This window comes from Octopus sinensis, linkage group LG1, assembly GCF_006345805.1.
Source record: "Octopus sinensis linkage group LG1, ASM634580v1, whole genome shotgun sequence".
NCBI classification, from domain to species: domain Eukaryota; kingdom Metazoa; phylum Mollusca; class Cephalopoda; order Octopoda; family Octopodidae; genus Octopus; species Octopus sinensis.
This window is the reverse complement of record NC_042997.1, coordinates 205,061,022-205,081,368: the sequence shown is the minus strand read 5'-3', so window position 1 is coordinate 205,081,368 and position 20,347 is coordinate 205,061,022. Positions and strand designations below refer to the sequence as shown.

Sequence of the window (20,347 nt, the reverse complement as noted above, 5' to 3'; positions counted from 1 at the left end):
TCTCCATTTCTTTTAGAGAAACGTTGTCATCTGCCGGTACTGATACATCAATTAGAAAGCATTTTTTTTCTTCATGGTCTCTGACAACTATATCTGGTCTGTTGGCCTTAATTTCTCTATCTGTGTGTATCGGCATATCCCAGAGTATGGTTGCTTTCTCGTTTTCTGTGACCTTTTCTGGTGTGTGCCTATACCATCTTTTTTCTGTTGTTATTCCATAATGTTGGCATAGCTTCCAATGTATGTAAGTTCCAACTCTGTCATGTCTGTGAATATATTCCTTCTTAGCCAGGACTGGGCAGCTAGAGATAATATGATTTATTGTTTCTTGTCCATCTCCACATATTCTGCAGTTACTTGTAATATTTCTTTTCATTACATGTTTTTGGTAATTTCTGGTGGGGAGGCTTTGGTCTTGTGCTGCAATTAAAAATCCCTCTGTTTCTGCTTTGAGTCCTGAGCTTCTCAACCATTGCTGGGATTTTTCTTTGTCTATTTCTTTTATTATTATTATTATTATTATTATTATTTTTATTATTATTATTATTATTATTATTATTATTATTATTATTATTATTATTATTATATTATTATTATTATTATTATTATTATTGAGGGGCTGGAATTAACAAAATTAATGTTGTAACTCCCAGAAAATGAACTTTTATTTAGCAGACTGGTATTATGAGAAGATATAATTTGTGAAAGATTTTTTGTGTTGGAGAAGTCAACTCTAACTATAAGAGAATTAATAATTTTTTGGAAAGTTCCTAGCAACCACATCACGGAATTGTAAAGGAAGATTAAATTTAATTTGTTTTCTATACGGAATAACAAACCAGAGAGTTTTCCTAGTAACATTCAAATTGTAAGCGGTATTATCTTTAAAGAACAGTGAAATACCTCTAGAGTGGAAAAATGGGCTTAAATAACACTTGACTCCCTTACTCCGTACAGGAATTTTATTATGTTTTGTGTTGTTTACAATATTAGAATTAAAATCACTCTTATTATTACAACTAGATTTCTTGTCTTGAACAGTAGATGATGGACGAAATTGAGCAGAATCAATGTATGTAACTTTTTCTTTATATTCTGCTTTAACTAAGGCATAAAAGGTTATAAAAATTCTGCCTTGTCGTTAAAAATGTCAACATTGGCGAATAGTTTAGACAATCTAACTGAAATGATTTTAACTAAATTCTTAGTAATTGCCCTAGCGAGATTACTGGAAGGACTAATATAATTGAGATTTGTGGAAGGTGTGTGGTATGGGAAGTACGAGTTATTTTGTAAATTAAGAGTAATATCTAAGAAGTTAGCCTTAGTTAACTCATCGTCAAAAACAATGTGAAAGCCCATTCTACGAAAAAAACCTAACTAATCTATTCTTAACCTTCTATTTCAGTTAGATTGTCTAAATTAACAGTATCATAATTTCTGATGTATCAACTTTAGGTTGGCTGAGTTTGATATCAGGGAACATTCTCGGCTACTTCTTGTAGGTGAAGCCTTCTTTTTGAACCTTCTTCCATTCTTTTCTGAATTCTTGAAACAGTTGATGGAGTTACAGACCAATCAGCTGCTGTCTTACTCACACACTTCTACATTTTTTTACCAAATTTCAATCTGAGCTCGTTTCTCATGCTTCTTCTTTGTCATTTTTATTTGGCATCTGAAGATGAATTTGGACATGACTGTCAAGAGAAATGATTACACAGACAAGATTTTTTTGAGTTTTCTAGTGTTAAAAATAACATTTTGGAAAATCCAATTTACTAAAAGTAATAAGCCTATCTAAATGTGCAGGGGTAACTAAAGCTTCTCGGGTTATTGTGCATGCATGTATAAAATTGGGTTATCCGCATGAATGATGTTAATGTATTATTTACAGATATAGATTTACAATTTTACGCATATATTTATATATTTCACAGGCACAGGAAATAGTTTACCCCTATTCAGGCATAGTTCTGACAATACAGTCTGTCTACCACCACTTGGGTTCTGTTTTGATCAGGAAAGCACAGAGGAAGGTTGTTTTGTTGGTTGAGAAATATTATCGATGCTTTTAAGAAATTGGCTTACTTTTTGTTTCCCAGTATTTGTTGTACGTATATCATTGAAATCGAGAGACTCGCAAAAGGTAAGAGAATTATTATTTCCTTGGTTTAGCAACATGTCAGTGTTGCGGGAGTAGATCTATGATACAAGACGTTCTAACCTTGACCACCACCCTCTCTATTCACATGCATTATCCACCAATGTATTTCCTTTCTAAGAATTGAAGGAATGATTTGAGAGATATTTGGCTGTTATTTTTAGTATTTTGTTTTCTTTGGATGGGTTTACTGTGAGACGAGGTGTCTGTCTGAGGATAAAGCATGAATCAATCTGGTTTTCTTTTTTTCTCTGGGGTTGGAATCCCTATAAATGCTGTTGCCTTTCCTTTCCTGTTTGTTATTGTTATTTTTGTTGCTTAACACCTTTTCATCCAGAAGAAGACTATGTCTTCTCGTGAAGAAGTTTCTGTGATGTTCACTACTCCTCCTCTCAATATCTCTGTATACTTCTGCCTGGTTCTCATTAAATGTTTTGTTTACTGAATTTGTTTTGTTTATTCTCTTCTGATTTCGGGGTTTCCCACTCACAGCTTTTAACGCCTCTTTGAGAGAGATCAGTTCGTAATTGAGTGTCCTCTTTTTGCTATCCCCAAACATCACTTCTATCTCCTTCTTCTCTTCTTCTTGGTGAACTTTTAATACCGTGTCTGGTAGTCTTTTGCTTACTTTGATATAGAATTCTCTCTCTTCGAGAGCGTGCTTCGAAATCAAAGTTATTTCTTCTTGAAAAATTTTTAGTCGGGGCACCGCCATATATCCCTGACTACTATTGCTACTTTCGCAGTAAAATGATTTAGTTGTGGTTGCAGATCGTCCATGTATGGTTCCAATCTGATCAAACATCCAACGACGGGGTTTTATTTAGCTCTTCCATAACAATTAATAAATCTGTCCTCAATTCATAAATCCAAGAAAACAAAATGAGTTTTGTGGTTAGGGTTTCTTCTCTAACTACAGCTAGAAAGAATCTGTTTATCTGTTGAGCTGTTGTTTTTGTTCTGTTCCTTGGTTGTGTTGTTGTTGATGTTGTGTCCAGCCATGTTGTTTGTAGTAAATCTCTGCATGCTAAATTCAGGTTTCAGTCGAAAATCAATACAATCTTTAATAAAAGGCTCCTTCAGTTAATTCATCTGGAGATTAACCAGTTATTTAACAGGGCTTCAAAGATGGAGATAGTATTCATCGTATCTTCCATAAATAGTCTTCCATACTAAATACGCGCTGTGTCGCTTCGAGCCAGTCTGTATGTATGTATGCATGTATGTATGTATGTATGTATGTATGTATGTTTGTATGTATGCATGCATGCATGTATGTATGTATGTATGTATGTATGTATGTATGTATGTATGTATGTATGTATGTTTGTATGTATGTATGTATGTATGTATGTATGTATGTATGTATGTATGTATGTATGTTTGTATGTATGTATGTATGTTTGTATGTATGTATGTATGTATGTATGTATGTATGTATGCATATATGTTTGTGTTTATGTATGTCATTGTTCAGTTTTATTTCAAGATTCCTTGCCAATGGAGAAAGAACCGGTTTGTAACCTAGATTCAAGGCTATTCAATGGAATTTCAAGAACATCAACAGGGTGTTTTTCTTTGTATGTACGTGGCTATAAAAGCACCACATCTCAAGCACCCAAGACAGAGCGCCAGAGAACAGACAACGCTATAAACTGCCACACATAGTCCTGAGGAAATCACATGCAGAGAACATTGAAAGAATGGCCTAGCTTAGAGATGACCTGTTCACTTCACAACTGGATTTCCTTGTCTGTCTTCAAAATCACACAAAGAAAAGCAACATCCCAACTCTCCACAACTTGGTCGTTCGTCCTAACGATATCTTTCCTTCTGAAACGAAGAAAATAAATACCGCCTTAACTAAAAATCCCTCAACCACGTTTCCGTCTTTATATATGTTTCTCTCTCTTCTGTTTTTGTAAATTTAACCCATTAAGTCCCAGAGTACTGAGATGTTTGAATATTACTTTTAAATTTTCAAAGATTATTGAAAAAAAGGGTAAGATAATAAAAATCAATTATAAAAACTGCTTTACTTCAAGTAGAAATGGAAATACACGGGTTTTCCATAAAGAGGACCCTGGCTCAATGTGATACTTTCATAAATTCAAAATCCCTCATATGTTATCTGTTAATATATTCTATTGGTATTAAAGTTTGTATGTAAAATGGCTAAAGTTTTTGAAAGAATACAGCGAAATAATAGAGTGAAATACAAAAAATACGATACAATTAAAGATTGAAATACAAATCATACAAAAAAACAAGATTGAAGGAAATCAATTTATAAGACTATGCCTTGAGGAAATGGGCCAAAACAGTCTTGACTCAGGGTGACGTTGCACTTTTCACAATAATTTAGTGGTTTCCTGTTGTACGACATATTTTGACAACGTCGTTGCTGATCTCGTTTAGCTATTATATGGCCTTTCAAATCAAATTGAACGTCAGCATTTGGTGTGGATGGTGTGATCGTCTTTGTTTATTGTTCAGATTGCTTAGCAGTGGAGAGCTTTAGATATGAAACGCATAGATATCTCCTGAAATCGAGTAAATATTTATGTTTCCTCCTTTGTTTCCAGTCGGGCTTGTCAACTTCACCCGTGCAATTGTTATATGAGCCGCAAACATGGGGTCGGGTCACATTGCCCTTGCTTTTACTTCCTTTACTCTAGCGTTGTACATTGCAAATGGGTTCGACTGAATCAGGATTAGTCCCAATTCTCAAACATTTAGTGTCAAGCCAACTAACTACAAAGATTTCATCATTGATTTCAAATCTATAATCATATGAACATCTTGGCTCCTTTCTCATCAATGCTCTTTCCTTTAGAGGACATCTCTTGAGACAATTATCTCTCGTAGCGGTTGCATCAAATCCCATTTGCCCGAGGTGCACTAACAGATCATACTTTGTGAATATATTATCAAAATATACGGAATGTGACCGAGGATCATCTACCACTCCAAGAAACTTTCCTTCCAAGTGGAAGATCGTCTTCGGGTCTTTTTTGAATTCTCTTGCCACAATACAGATCAAAGTTGTAACAAAATCCTGAAACACAGCACAATGCCCAAAATTTTTAACGAAATCTTATGGGTTTCCCTTTTATAAATTGTTTGAGTGAATTATGCCCCCATAGTAGTTGACCATCATTACATCGACTGACAGACTCTTTTCACAAATTTCGAATCTATTGAAGGAATTCTGAATCATGGTAAAGATAGAACGACGTACGTAACCAGTATCATCTTTATTCTCCTCCCAATTTTCGTTATTCTGAAGTGAATGGTGCTTTAAAGATGCTGGAGTGGATTTCTTGTAATAGCAGTTTTGATTAATGGCACACCCAGATCTTCGTCACTTGACCAGTGGTTTCTTGTGAGGGGTAACCTAAGATAACTGGAATATATTAGAACTCCAAGAACTGTTTCATTCATCTACAGAAAAGGTTTCGATTTTAATCCTTCCGGGCCGCAGAATATCGAACGTTTTCTTTCGCTGTGTAGTCATATATTTCTGGTGTTTGCATTTCCTCAAACATTTCAACAGGGCTGCGTTATTGCACAGCATCTTGCATTTTTCTAAAACATTCTAACTAATTCTTAATTCTTGGCTGAGCTTTTGTGTATTCAAGTATCTCTTTCGATGTAATCGAGGTGCTCCTCCCGCAAATATTTCAGGCCTAATGTAGAAAGGATTATTATTCGTATGAATGCAAATTCGTAATCTGGATATAGAAGCTGGAAGTTACAATGCATTTGTCCATAATTACCTTCTTTGTTTTTGATTTTCAAAGAGATATTCCCATCAGCAGGGCAACCGACCTGTACGACGGTACATTCTTTTTCTTTTCTGTCCCAGACAACAATATCTGACTCGTTATGCTTACCTTAGCATGAATGCACACCTGTTTCTGTCACAACAACCTCTCTTCACCTGGCACAGCATCACTTCTTCCAATGCTCCCTCCCGTCTGAAAGAATATTTGTCTTGCAAATTACTTGGTGACCCTGCAAATGTTGGTGCCAGGTAAAGAGCCACCAATCCACACTGTAAAGTGGTTGGTATTTTCGAAGGGCATCCAGCTGTAAACATCATGCCAAAACTGGCCTACTCTATGCTGGGGCCACGTAAAAGACACTCTTCCGGCCTGTTGGTTAGGAAAAGCATCCAGCCCTAAAATCCATGCTAAAATATACACTGAAGCCTTGTGCAGGCTTTTGCCTAGCCAGCTCCTGTCAAACCGTCCAAACCATGCCAGCATGAAAAGCAGACGTGAAATGATGAGGATTATGATGAAGATAACAAGGATGATGATGACGGCGACGACGATGATAATGATGATGACGATGATTCATCTATATTTTCAGCTGCCCTTAGAACGCCAATGGCTTCAATGTCTCTTTTATTGATTAGGTATTTAGTAGCAATCTCCCGTTCTTGGACTGTAAATGCATATCTTTTGAAGCCTAGTGTGATGTATCGGTCATGAGTCCAAAAGGGGTTTCGTTTCATCTCTGTGTTACTATCATCTTCAGGTCTACTAGAAACGTACTCATACATAGTCATTTCTTAGCGTTCCATTTTGAATCTGTTTGAAACGAAATTCATACTCATTTCATATATCTTTACCATCTACATTAAAACCTCCGTATTTTCAGTTCAAATATAACTTGATTCAGTTATGATGCTAATTTTAATACCTTGAACTAGGTAGTATCAAAAACAATAGAAAATCTCCTGCAACCTTTGAATAGAAAATATTGACCTTGAAACGGGGATATGTTTAACCATAGAAGAGGTACTCGGCAACAGAAAAATGCATTGATTTCTCAGATACATTGACCACAACACTTATGATTATTTCGTAACAGTGCAAATGTCTATGAAATAAAGAAACGGAGTTGAATCTTCATTACTTAATATGCTTTGTTTTTTCACATTTTTACAGATAACCAAATATGGCTGCCGTGCAGACGACAATAACAGCAACCAGTTCTCTTATTCTTTCAATCATTCTTATTATCACACTGACATTACTAAACATCGATGCGAAGGAACACGGCAATGATTGTGAAGTTAAAATCCCTCCCAATATCAGTGAGATTTTATTTCATTTAGTAAATTAGAAAAAGCGGTTTTCAATTTTGAAGTCCATTTATCAAACAAGACACTTGATGAACTTCTTAATCCTGTGCCATTGGATTATTTTGCAAATGCGAGGAGTTTTACGTGGATTCCAGATAAATCAGGCGCTTTAACTATATATAAAACTTTCCCCTATGATTTTTCAATGCGCACTTTTAATATGTTGGACGTCTACGTTGCTAAACAAAGGATTGATATCAATATCACTTGTGGAAAACAAAATATTCAGAGACACGATTTAATATATTTGATATTCGACGCATTGAAAAGAATCATATTTATGGACAAATTGCAAATGGCAGAATCTGGATACATGTGTTTTTATATAAATTTATCTCAAGACATGAAGACGAATAGCCCTGGCACATTTGAAGCCAACAAAAGAATTGGTAATAATCGAGAAATGTTGAAGAACTATTGCTGTAAACTCTATAAAAATGGAAGCTATTTTTATCACTCCAAATCTATTTGTTCAGGAAAGATTATTGAGAATGCTATGTTTCAGAATTTAGCACGTATCGCCGGTGCCGTTTTGTGGGCTATATTACCATTACTCATTAGTTTCGTATCAAAAGCGAAAGTACCTTTACATTCCCGTCAACTCAATCTGCCACTGTTTGCTCACGATGAATTCATATTTACAATTAAAAACACATTACCATACAAATCCGAGTGGATCAATGTAAAACATAATATTTACACATTCTCACATTTTCTGTCTTGGGTATTTTGTTTCCACAATTCCTCTTTCTTTGCCTCAAGACTAAGAAGATTCCTTTGTATTCTATTTTCACTTTCAGTACTCTTTCTGGATCTTTTGATGCATTACTTCTTTTTATATGAAACAATAGAAATTATTTACCAAGATGGTTTACCGTTGGGCTATCGCGCCCTAATATTAGGAATAACAGAAAGTTATGACAGTACAGATGGCTTCTTGGGGGGTCCGTTTTTGTGCTTCATCGGCTATATATTTTTTAGCTTTATTCTCTTCGTTCTTCCCAGTCGTTTAAGTGAGACTGTCGCGTATAATGCACTACATCAAAGATCCACTTTCACGTTTCTGATACAAAATATCACATTATTAGAGAAGTATGGCAGTTTAAATGTTTCTACACAACAGGATTATGATCTACTCTATGCAATAATGAAAGCTAATGTTTCTACAGCTTTAAACACAAATTTCTGGCATTTAATAATTTATACTTGGTTCAAACGTATAAAGAAAATTTGGTTATATTACTGCAGGAGAAATATTTTCTGGCAATTCATTGCGCTTTGGCTCTTTATTTCCATTACAATTTTATCTGCTGTATTTTCTGTCTGTGAATTATTTCTATGCTTCATTTATTATGGAATCCCATTTGTTTATCTGATTTTAACTTTACCATTAAGTTATTTCAGAGTTTATATTTACCCCCTGTATTTGAATCCTAACTATATTTTCAAGATTATTGCTTTCATTTTAACATTCATATCGTTTCCATGTTTTCTAGTGTGGGGAATTTATTCAATCTATATATTTGCAGTAAGTTTTGGTATCCTTTGCGAGTATGTATTTTCAATAGCTGTTGCAGTACTTGCTAAGCCTGATACTGTTGGTGATATATGGTTTGTTTCCATGTTTCTTCTCTATGGTATTGCAATCATAAAAGCTATCCAGAAACAGTATGACTTCATTCTGCTTGGATCCATAAAGCTTGCCAAAATTCTTCGTCCGAATTTAGTTCAGTCAAAATATGGGGAAGAATTCATGGATGCCAATTTGTTCAAGACAATTATTTACCATCATTTTCCATTGAGATTCGAGATTGGTAAATCCATTGTAAAACTGTTTCTAATCGTAACCTTTTTCTTTGCTTGCAACAATATAATAAGTCGAGAAGACTTGAACTTATCAGCATTCACAAAGATTACTTTGATATTGATGACGTCTATGATACCTAAATTATTGTCTATAGTAAATGCAGATCGTAGGTTAACAATAACCATGTTAGATAAAATGATCCAAACAATAAACTTATTTGAAGAATGAAATACATCACGGAGAAGCTTATCAAGTTATTTGATATTCTTCGATACGATGAAAAGTACATAAGTGTGCTTTATGGTTTATTAACTACACTGTATAACATAATAATAATAATAATAATAATATTAATAATAATAATAATAATAATAATGATAATAATAATAATAATAATAATAATGATAATGATAATAATAATAATAATAATGATAATGATAATAATAATAATAATAATAATGATAATAATAATAGTAATAATAATAATAATGATAATAATAATAATAATAATAATAATAATAATAATAATAATAATATTTATAATAATAATAATAATAATAATAATAATAATAATAATAATAATAATAATGATAATGATAATAATAATAATAATAATAATAATAATAATAATAATAATAATAATAATAATAATAATAATAATAATAATTATAATAATAATAATAGGGAAGGAGAAAGTAACCGTTAAAGACCCCCCTCCCATGGAAGAAGTTCAAAACTTTTGGGAAAGGATTTGGAGTGACGAGAAGACGTACAACATAAATGCAGACTGGATTATACAAACTGAAGGATCCTACCAAAATTTACAACAACAAGCATGGGAAGGCATCACAATAGCAGACCTAAGAAAGGCACTCACGAAGGCCCATATTGGAAATCCCCCGGTAAAGATAGGGTGCCGAATTTCTGGCTCTCATCGCTCCCATGCGCACACGGTTAGCTAATTCAGCTGCTCGATGGAATTATGAGAGATCCAAAGAAAACACCTGAATGGTTAGCAAGTGGTATTACCTACCTACTCCCAAAGAATAACGAAACCAAACTTCCAAAAAACTGTCGGCCTATAACCTGTCTATCCACCACATATAAAATCCTAACATCTATCCTGGCGGAGAAAACATATGCATTCATGAAGAAAAACGATATTTTCCCCATTGAACAAAAAGGGTGCTGCCGAGGCTCATACGGATGCAAAGATCAACTGCTAATTAATCGTATGATCCTTGAGAACTGTCACAACAAGCGCAGAAATCTCAGCTCCGCATGGATTGACTATAAAAAGGCCTTCGATAGTATACCGCATTCATGGATCTTGAAATCGCTGGACATCTTCAAAATTTCCCCTGTGATTTCAAACTTCCTGAAGCACAATATGTCGTTGTGGAATACGAATCTCCAATTATACCACTCTAATGGAGTACTTGCTTCAGAGAATATAAACATCAACTGTGGAATTTTTCAAGGTGACTCACTTTCACCTCTAATATTCTGCATAGCCCTAATACCCCTTACACGTGAATTAAACAGAACAGGGTATGGGTATAAAATTGTCAATAAAAAAATAAGCCATCTATTTTATATGGATGACTTAAAACTCTATGGTAAAGACGATAATGAACTTGAAGGCATATTGCGCACTGTGAAAGCATTCAGTGATGACATCGGGATGGAGTTTGGGCTTGAGAAGTGTGCCAAGGCCACTTTCCAGTAAGGGAAAGTGAAGACTACAAATTCAGTCGTGTTAGATGTTGACACAGTCATAAGAGAGCTTGAGCAAGAACAAACATACAAATATTTAGGGATAAATGAAGGCTCTATTATTCAGCATGCAAGCATGAAAGAGAAGATCAGGAAGGAATGTTATAGGAGAGTTCGAGCAGTCCTGAAATCAAACTAAATGCACGTAACAAGGTGTTAGCTATAAATTCCTTAGCAGTTCCAGTTGTTACTTATAGCTACAATGTGTTGAACTGGAATATGAGTGAAGTAAAGAATATAGATAGGAAAATACGCAAGCTGCTGAGTTGTAATAGGATGCACCACCCAAAGGCATATGTAGATCGCCTTTACCTCCCCAGAGCCCAAGGATGTCGAGGCCTGATCCAATTTGAACTAGCTTACAAAACAACCACAATTGGACTGGCCAAATATCTTGAAATAACGAATGACTGGATGCTAAAGCTCGTGGAAAATCACGAGAGACGAAAGAAGCTTCATTCTATCATAAAGGAAAGCAAAACATTTGCTATTGATCTCGTGCAAGATACCCAAACTGAACAACCCGAGGGAAGTACGGCAACTATTGTTTCAAAGAAGGTGAAAATAATGACAACGAAAAAAGCGCACGAGCAATTGGCTGATAGGTGGGAGGAGAAACCTCTGCACGGCAAATATGTGGTCCGTAGCAAACAAGCTGATGTTGACCAGAAGCAAACCCATCAGTGGCTACGGAGCTCAGGGCTAAAAGCAGAGAGCGAAGGTTTCATCCTGGCTGCTCAAGATCAAAGCCTATTAACCCGGAACTACCAGGCCAATGTGATGAAAAATGGAGCAGACCCAAAATGCCGATTCTGCAACGACATGATTGAAACAGTGGGCCACCTAATCTCTGGATGTAAAGTCTTAGCACTAGTGGAGTATAAATTAAGACGTGACAGAGTTGGCCAATATCTACACTGGCTAATTAGTCGGCATTACAATATCAAAACTGCCGACAAGTGGTATAATCACCACCCTGAGGCTGTAACTGAAGGAGAAAATGTAACCATTCTGTGGGACATTCCAGTACATACAGACCGAACCATCAAAGCCAATAAACCGGATATTGTTTTGAAAGACCAAAACAATAAAGTTTGCTTATTGATCGACATGAGCATCCCCTGTGATCATAATATCTCGGCGAAAGAATTTGACAAGCTCAGAAAATATAAAGACCTGTTCATTGAAATTGAGAAAATGTGGCATCTCAAGGCGGTTACATTACCAGTGATCGTAGGAGCACTAGGAATGATCAAGAAGGGAACCGAAAATTATATGAGAATGATCCCTGGCTTACCATCCCTGCAAGAAGTGCAAAAGATTGTCTTAACTGGTACATCACACGTATTGAGAAGAGCATTGTCGATGTGAGAACTATTACTACCCATGTATTTTAATTTAACTTTATTCTATAAAAAAAAATGAACGAACTAGTGAGTTTAGTTTAATGGCCTACCAATGTATACTATGAGTTTCTTTGCCCTAGGATTCGGGAAGACACTCGGCAAGAAATAGAAGCAAATAGAAGAAAAACCCATAAACAATAATAATAATAATAATGATAATAATAATAATAATAATAATAAAATAATAATAATAATAATAATAATAATAATAATAATAATAATAATAATAATGATAATAATAATAGTAATAATAATAATAATAATAATAGTAATGATAATAATAATAATAATGATAATGATAATGATAATTATAATAATAATAATAATAGTAATAATGATAATAATAATAATAATGGTTCTGGGCATTCTCACAGTCACAAACACACTCATGTATCTCCTATACATAAATACATACATACATACATACATACATACATATATATATATATATATACATATATATATATATATATATATATATATATATATAATATATATATATATATATTATATATATATATATAATATATATATATATAAGTACATTAAAAGGCTTCTAAAGGAAGAAGTGAGTACTAGATACACAAAAGTTGGATAAATTCAGTGAAATGAAACTTACATTTCACTGAATTTATCCAACTTTTGTGTATCTAGTACTCACTTCTTCCTTTAGAAGCCTTTTAATGTACTTATATATGAATAACATATAGCCTATGGCTAAAATGTCTTTTGTGCTAGATCACCGGCGATAATAATTTTTTTTATCGCATTTTGACTATGTATATATATATATATATATATATATATATATATATAATATATATATATATATATATATATATATATATATATATTATATATATATATATATATATATATATATATATATATATAATATATATATATATACATATATACACAATACTTCAAGCGAACTACAAAACAATACAAATATGTAAGAAAAATTATAATAAGAAGAATTATAATTGAAGTTATGTATTGTCATTCTCATCAGTGTGAAGAATTTAAGGAAGAACATCAAAAATAATTATTAATTAAAATGAAGGAAAACTAAATTATTTAATAGGGAAAATTTAACCGAATATTTATAAATAAGTTGTAAAAATGAAAAAAATTATATGAGGAACGAGAAAGGAAGACATATCAATGTATATGCAAGTCTCTCTCTGCAAAAAATCTATAACTTTAAATGTCTAAAGGATAATTGGAAAAAATAATAGTAAAAGATCATAGTGTAAACAAGAAGACAAAGACACGTGTCTAGCATATATAAACATCACGTTCTTTTTTAAATATATCCTTTAGACATATTAAGTTATAGATGATTATTGCACAAATAGACTTGCAGACACATTGATATATTTTGCATTTTCGTTTCTCTTATTTTCCCCCTTTTACAACTTATTTGTAAATATCCAGTGAAATCTTCCCTATTACGCCATTTGTGTTTCATTCTTCATTCTCATTCATAATTTTTTTTGATATTCTTCCTAAATTCTCCACACTGGGGAGTATGAAAATACATAACTTTAACTATAATAAAACTTTAACAACAATAATATTTTCTTACATATTTGTATTGATCTTTGATCGTTCGTATGTATTAAATCCAATTTTGATTTTTTAACATCTTTTCTCCATTTTTATAACTGTTTATACTATCTTTATATTGCTCGCTCTCTCTCTCTCTCTCTCTCTCTCTCTCTAGATATATATATATATATATATATTATATATATATATATATATATATATATATATATATATATATATATTATTTGAGGGAATAAAATCCAAACTTACAAGGAAAAAGAATTCAATTTAGAAATACTAAAGCTAAGTCTGATTTTATTTTATCGTTTCTATATTTCATTTGATTATTGTACTGCTGTGAATTTCATATTATTGTTGTTATTACTTTTGTTTGGTGTAATATTTTTATTTATTTATAGTTTCTTGATAGTATTTTTTACGTCCGATGTTTGATTGTTATAAAAGATTTTACGTTTTACATATCATTTAATTTGAGAATGTATAATGGTTAGACTTTATTTCTTATTATCATTAGATAATATTTTCATTAAATTGTACTTTTTTTAAATATACTAGTTTTTATTTTAATATAACGTTTATGTTTAACTTTTTATCGTGTGATATATTAAATCTATAGATTTTATACATGGATATTAATATAACGAATTTATATAATGGATTTGAGTGTATTTGTACTTTTTCAAAGTTTTGATTGTATTTTCATTAATGAAATTGATTGAGTTGATTAATTAGACGCTTATCCTTTTGTTTTTCTACCTACTATATACGTTATATTATTTTTGTAATTTACTTAATCTTTACTTTTTAATTGTTATTTTAATTTTAACTTTTCTATTATATGTAATTTTCTAAATGGTGTAATTTAATTATTCCTTTTGAATTGATAAAAGGTGTTTTCTTCTAATATTATATATATATATATATATATATATATATATATATATATGTATGAATTTAAAATAATAAGGGTGAAAGTTTGATTATTAACTTGATTAATATCAATTTAAATCCAATTGTCTAGCATATTGAAAAATTACATTACATATATATGAGAGATGACCACTAAGTGGCTATCCATTGTGCTAGAGCAAGACCATAGTGGATCAACTTCTAGCATAATGGATGTCCTCATAGTGATCATCCCTCTTATGTATATACACACATCTGTCTGTACTTGACTCCCGCCTTCGCTGTGAAAAGGAATCAATGTTTTCCCTTCATTATTTTGCTCCTAATGGTCATAATTCGTCACTTCTCTTCATCTCATACCCAACCCACTCAGATTAGCACACACGTCCCATATTCGACTGCCCATCTCCTCCACCCACACCGGCTAAATAGGTATCCTCACCATACACAACAATACACACAATGCACACACTAGCTTAGTCGTACACATACACACACACACGTTCAAATATATCCCCAGATGCCTATGCGTTTGCACACACACATAATAAACGCCACACAAATACAAATTTCATACGCCCAGACACATTCTAACCAGCACATGAAACACATCACTCTTTTATTCTCTCCCGCTTTTTTCCCCATTCACTCCTTTCTTACGGAGAGCATCGGTCCGAAACATCAAAAAATTATCGATAATAATGATAATAATAATAATAATAATAATAATAATAATAATAATAATAATAATAATAATAATAATAATAATAATAATGCTTTCTAGTGGAGACATAAAACCTGAAATTTGTGGGGCGTTCACTAGTCGATTATATCGACTCCAGTATTTCACTGGTATTTCATTTATCGACTTACATGCACACGCACACGCACATATATACATCTAAATGTACAATCTGAAAAACAATTCTTCATTGCTTAATATTTTCTTTCTGTCTGGTTTAATCCAGGTTTTTGTTTATTTTGTTTCGAATCGAATAAAGAATTTATTTTGATATCGACTATAACGTTGTTTGTCTTTCTTCTCGGAATCCATGTCTCTGGGCGCTTTGTCATACTTCTCTCAAAGCATTTCCGTATTTGTGTGTGTAAATGAGGGTGTGGTTGTGGGAGGGTGTGTGTATATATGTGTATTACTCAAACAGTTGAGACTCATTGTTGGGTCTGTCAAAAGAATTGAAAAATGAACAACCCTCAAAATCAAGAATTTAAAGGAATTGCAAATGAATGCAAACATGAATTTCAAAACAAAACGTCACATCTTCTGCATTACTTGCCTACAATTCGACGAGAATTACATTGGAGGAACAGAAACAAATTTCACCAACCGTGTGAACGTCCTCAAATAGTAAATTAAAAATTCATCTTTTAGAAATTGTCCACGTAATAAACATGTAAACATTTGTGCAAATGGAAAATAGAAAATATTCCCTTTTTACAAAATAAAAGACGAAAATGTCCAGCTATGAAAGGCACTGCATAAGTCTTCTCAATCTGAAGCTAAACCCGAAATCGTCAACCCCATAAACAAAAACAACTTTCTCTACACGCATTACCCCAGAACATGTGTTTTGTAGAAGTTCAACAACGAAAGCGGTTACATACAAAATACAGACAAAGGCTTTGTGACATTCTATTCTCTAAATAACTTTTAAACAGTTAATAAATTTCAAAAGTAATAAAAAAAACACTAAAAGAGAATGAGTCAAACCCAGACACAATAAAATTTTAGAAGAACTTTCATTAAACATTGGGACAATATCAAGTATATTTAGAAAGACTCTTACACACACACACACACATACACAGACACTGACACACACGCAAACAAACACACACTCATCAAGAAGACGGTGCTGCTGTATGGCCGCAGTGAAATGATTTAAACAAGTAAAAGAATAAAAGATTATATACATATCCTCGGTGCCACAGCCGTTTTTGCCGTCTCCATCCTGAATCCAGCGCACCTCTACATCTAGTAAATACTGTATTTGGAAAATATACTTTCAGAACTCCTGTATCCGCCGCCAATGTGAATATCTCGCTCTCAGGCCATATATATATATATATATATAATATATATATATATACATATGATAACGAGGATTTAAAACAGAACCGGTCCGTAACATCATCCGAATATAAGAAGCTTTTCAAGTCGATGGAGACGCCACCACCTAACCCCAGACTGAAGAAATTTGAGGACGACTTATGGGGCATTGTAAGGAGCATTAAATTCAGGAAGTCGCCCCGTAGGAATAAACACCTCAGATACCTAGGGAAAATTACTAAGGATATCAACAGCTCAGACGGAATCCTGGTCCAATCTGACAAAACAAGGAACACTTACAAGATACCTATAAACCAGTACTTAGAATTACTCAGGAAAGAGATCCAGAAGAACTATAGAACTACAAATAAGAATACAATGAGAAGAGTTAACTTGGAGATTAAGAAAATTATGGTAAATTATGGGCTTCAAATGAGAACACAACCGCTTAACCCAAGACAACCTAGATTCATCGTTAAGGACCACAAACCAAATTTCCACACCAATCCAGCATTAAGGCTCATATGCCCTTCTAGTTCCGACATCGGTTCCATCAGTACGTACATTTTAGACAAATACATTTCTAGTTTAGTTAATAAGCTTAAGCTTAACCCTTGGGCGAACTCCTCGCAAGTCGTAAAGTGGTTCTCTTCTATCCCTAATAAAAACAGAACTAAGTTCATTCAGTTCGATATTGCTAATTTCTACCCCTCGATTAACCCTAGCGTACTCAATAAGGCCCTGTGGCATGCACATAATAAGGCAGGCCTCACAAGAGAAGAAATTGATATAATTCTAGTCGCCAGAAAATCCTTTATACAGTTTGAAGACAAGTTATGGGTTCGTAAGGATACTCCCAACGAGTTCGATGTACCTATGGAAAGTTCAGATAGCGCCCAGATTGCCGATTTGGTCGGAATCTATATTCTCTATGAATTATCCGACCAATTCCCGGACATCGGAGGCGGCCTATATCGTGACGATTGTCTGTTTTACCTACAGAACACCCCGAATAGAATGATACAGAAAACTAAAAGTAGATTAGCTAGGTTCTTTAATAGGATGGGCATGAGCATAGTTTTTGATAACGAACTTAGCAAGGCAAATTTCTTAGATGTCACACTAAACCTGCATAGCGATTCTTACTGCCCCTACCACAAACAATTGTCCTGAACTAATAGCGAAACAATTGTCCTGAACTAATCTGCATTTTTGTTATTTTTATTTGCCTTGTTCGTTTGCGCTAGTAGTCGTGCTAACTTTCATCGGAAACAATTCTTTGTGGCTGAAACCTAGCGGATCTATTTTTAGTGCTAGAGTCGACCACATAGTGGTTACTCTCTTATATTTATGTAAAAATTTATCGAAATCCAGGTTTTTTAAGCACTAAGCCACTTGGTGTTAAATGGATGTACTATTAAATTAGTATCCAATTTTCTCACCCTTATTAGTTGATTATATATATATATGTACATGTAATATGTACACACACATATATACACATATATACATACATACATATATACACCCATACACATATACACAAACACGTACATAGTGCGGGTGTGGCTGTGTGGTAACACACTTGGTTCCAAAACACATGGTCCTAGGTTCAGTCCCACTGTGTGGTGACTTGGCATATATCTTCTGCTATAATCTCACACCAACCAAAGCCTTGTCAGTGGATTTCGTAGACAGAAACTGAAAGAAATCAATCGTATATATATGTATGTATATATGTAAGTGTATGTGTGTGACTTTATTTCTGTGTTTCGCCCTCATCACTGCTTCACAACTGCTGTTCGTTTATTTACATCCCCATAACTTACTGGTTTCACAAGAACAAACTAACAGAATAAATACTAGGCTTATCAACATGAAAAAAGCACTAGGCTATCTCATATTTTTGTTTGCCCACTCAGGTGTATCTATCAATTTATCTTTGTGTGTGTGTTTCTATATATATATATAATTGACACAAACATACACGCACGCACACACACACACACACACACACACACACACACACACACACACACACACACACAGATATATATATATGTATATGTATATGTGCACATTCATATCTTTTATATCAAAGTCAATGTCTTTATGTGTGTTCGTGTGTCACTTATACATTCGAAAACTGCTGCACCGATCATCATAAAATTTGGAACACAAAGTCCAACCCTAGAGAGAAGGGTAATGCTGTGTGTTTCATACAATTTCATGGACTAAAATTACTAAATGGATCCTTATGATATTTGACACTTATATTCAATGCATTAGTGCAGGTAAAATACAAAATGTTTGGCTTGAATTTCAAATGGCTTAAAGGGGGCAGAACCCCCGTGAAAATTCATAAATTTTCGATGTTGATGAAATTTCAGCCATGGGTAATTAACACACATCAAGAAGTATTCTCAAATTTTCCACTTCACATGAGGATTCTAAGACACCCTAATGGGGGCCTTAACTCCCAAATTTTAGTCATTTCTTTTATGATCCAAAACTAAGTCAAAAGTACTGAATGGATCTTTACGAAATTTGGAAATTAAATTCTATGCATAACGGCCATAACCCCCATGGCAATTCATGTATTTTTGCTGTTGATGAAATTTTAACTATAGATATTTGATACAAATGAAGTAATATAAAATTTCATCTTCTTACAAGTTAGAAAGACCCCTTCATGGGGACTTAACACCCACAATTTAGTCATTTTATCTAAGCAAAGACGAATGGAGTTGTGCTCTTGGAAGCTGTGGGGCCATCCGAGCATATCAGATAAGCATTATTTGTAATTCAATGGTACAACAGTGTAACAGTTTGCTTTGACATACACTTAAATTGTGATTTCTGCAATGTGCTGCATAAATTGTCAAGTAAATGAGAGGCATCTTTGTTTCCACTAATTCAGTTGCAAAGTGTGGAGTAAAGTTATTTGATAGCAGACCTCCTTTCAGTCTTTTTATTATCACTGGGTCACACATAGTCCCTAGATGGTAACATTGATTTCAAGGCCTTCCCAGATGAGTGACTGGTTATTCAAAGACATTTATAGATTGTAAATTTATTCTGTCCAGTTACGTATCAGCATAGTGGTCATTTGTAAATTCCAACTTTCATTTCTCCTTGGCCATCACGTCACATAGTTGTTAATGTTTATTTCAGATGGGTCACGCCCTACCAATTGCTATAGATTCGTAATGCATCTTACGGCTGTGCCTGTCACCTGGATGGTGAGGAATCCTACATTGGGAGTGGTAACGACTAGGGTACTGTAGCTGACTGCTTATTGTTATCATTCATCGTTTGGTTTCCTGTAGCTTTGCTCCCTTCTACAAATCCAGTGAACATATATTTCCTATTTCAAAGAAATTCAAGCTGTACATATAAGACCCAAGTAAAAAAGATTCTCAAAAGTTCAACTTCTCTGGTTGACATTAAGACCCCCACCCCCAATAGGGGCCTTAACATTTTAGAGCTC

The 20,347-nt window shown here is 33.6% G+C and overlaps 2 protein-coding genes across 7 annotated transcripts in view; one reads left to right on the top strand and one right to left on the bottom strand.

Annotated features, from left to right (window-relative positions):
• Nucleotides 1-12,705, top strand: part of LOC115232382 — a 137,672-nt gene extending 124,967 nt beyond the window's left edge. For 3 of the 4 annotated variants that reach the window (XM_036508777.1, XM_036508792.1, XM_036508783.1), the window contains exons 2-3: nucleotides 7,120-9,455; nucleotides 12,643-12,705. In XM_036508777.1, the coding sequence (XP_036364670.1) occupies nucleotides 7,462-9,351 (1,890 nt within the window). In that variant the 5' untranslated portion in view covers nucleotides 7,120-7,461 and the 3' untranslated portion in view covers nucleotides 9,352-9,455; nucleotides 12,643-12,705. Of the gene's footprint in view, nucleotides 1-1,961; nucleotides 2,147-7,119; nucleotides 9,456-12,642 lie in introns of those variants that run through there. The other variant, XM_029802240.2, reaches the window with a different exon arrangement.
• LOC115209402 overlaps nucleotides 1-20,347 on the bottom strand; it is a 215,593-nt gene that overhangs the window by 183,464 nt on the left and 11,782 nt on the right. The gene's annotated exons all lie outside the window — the stretch shown is intronic.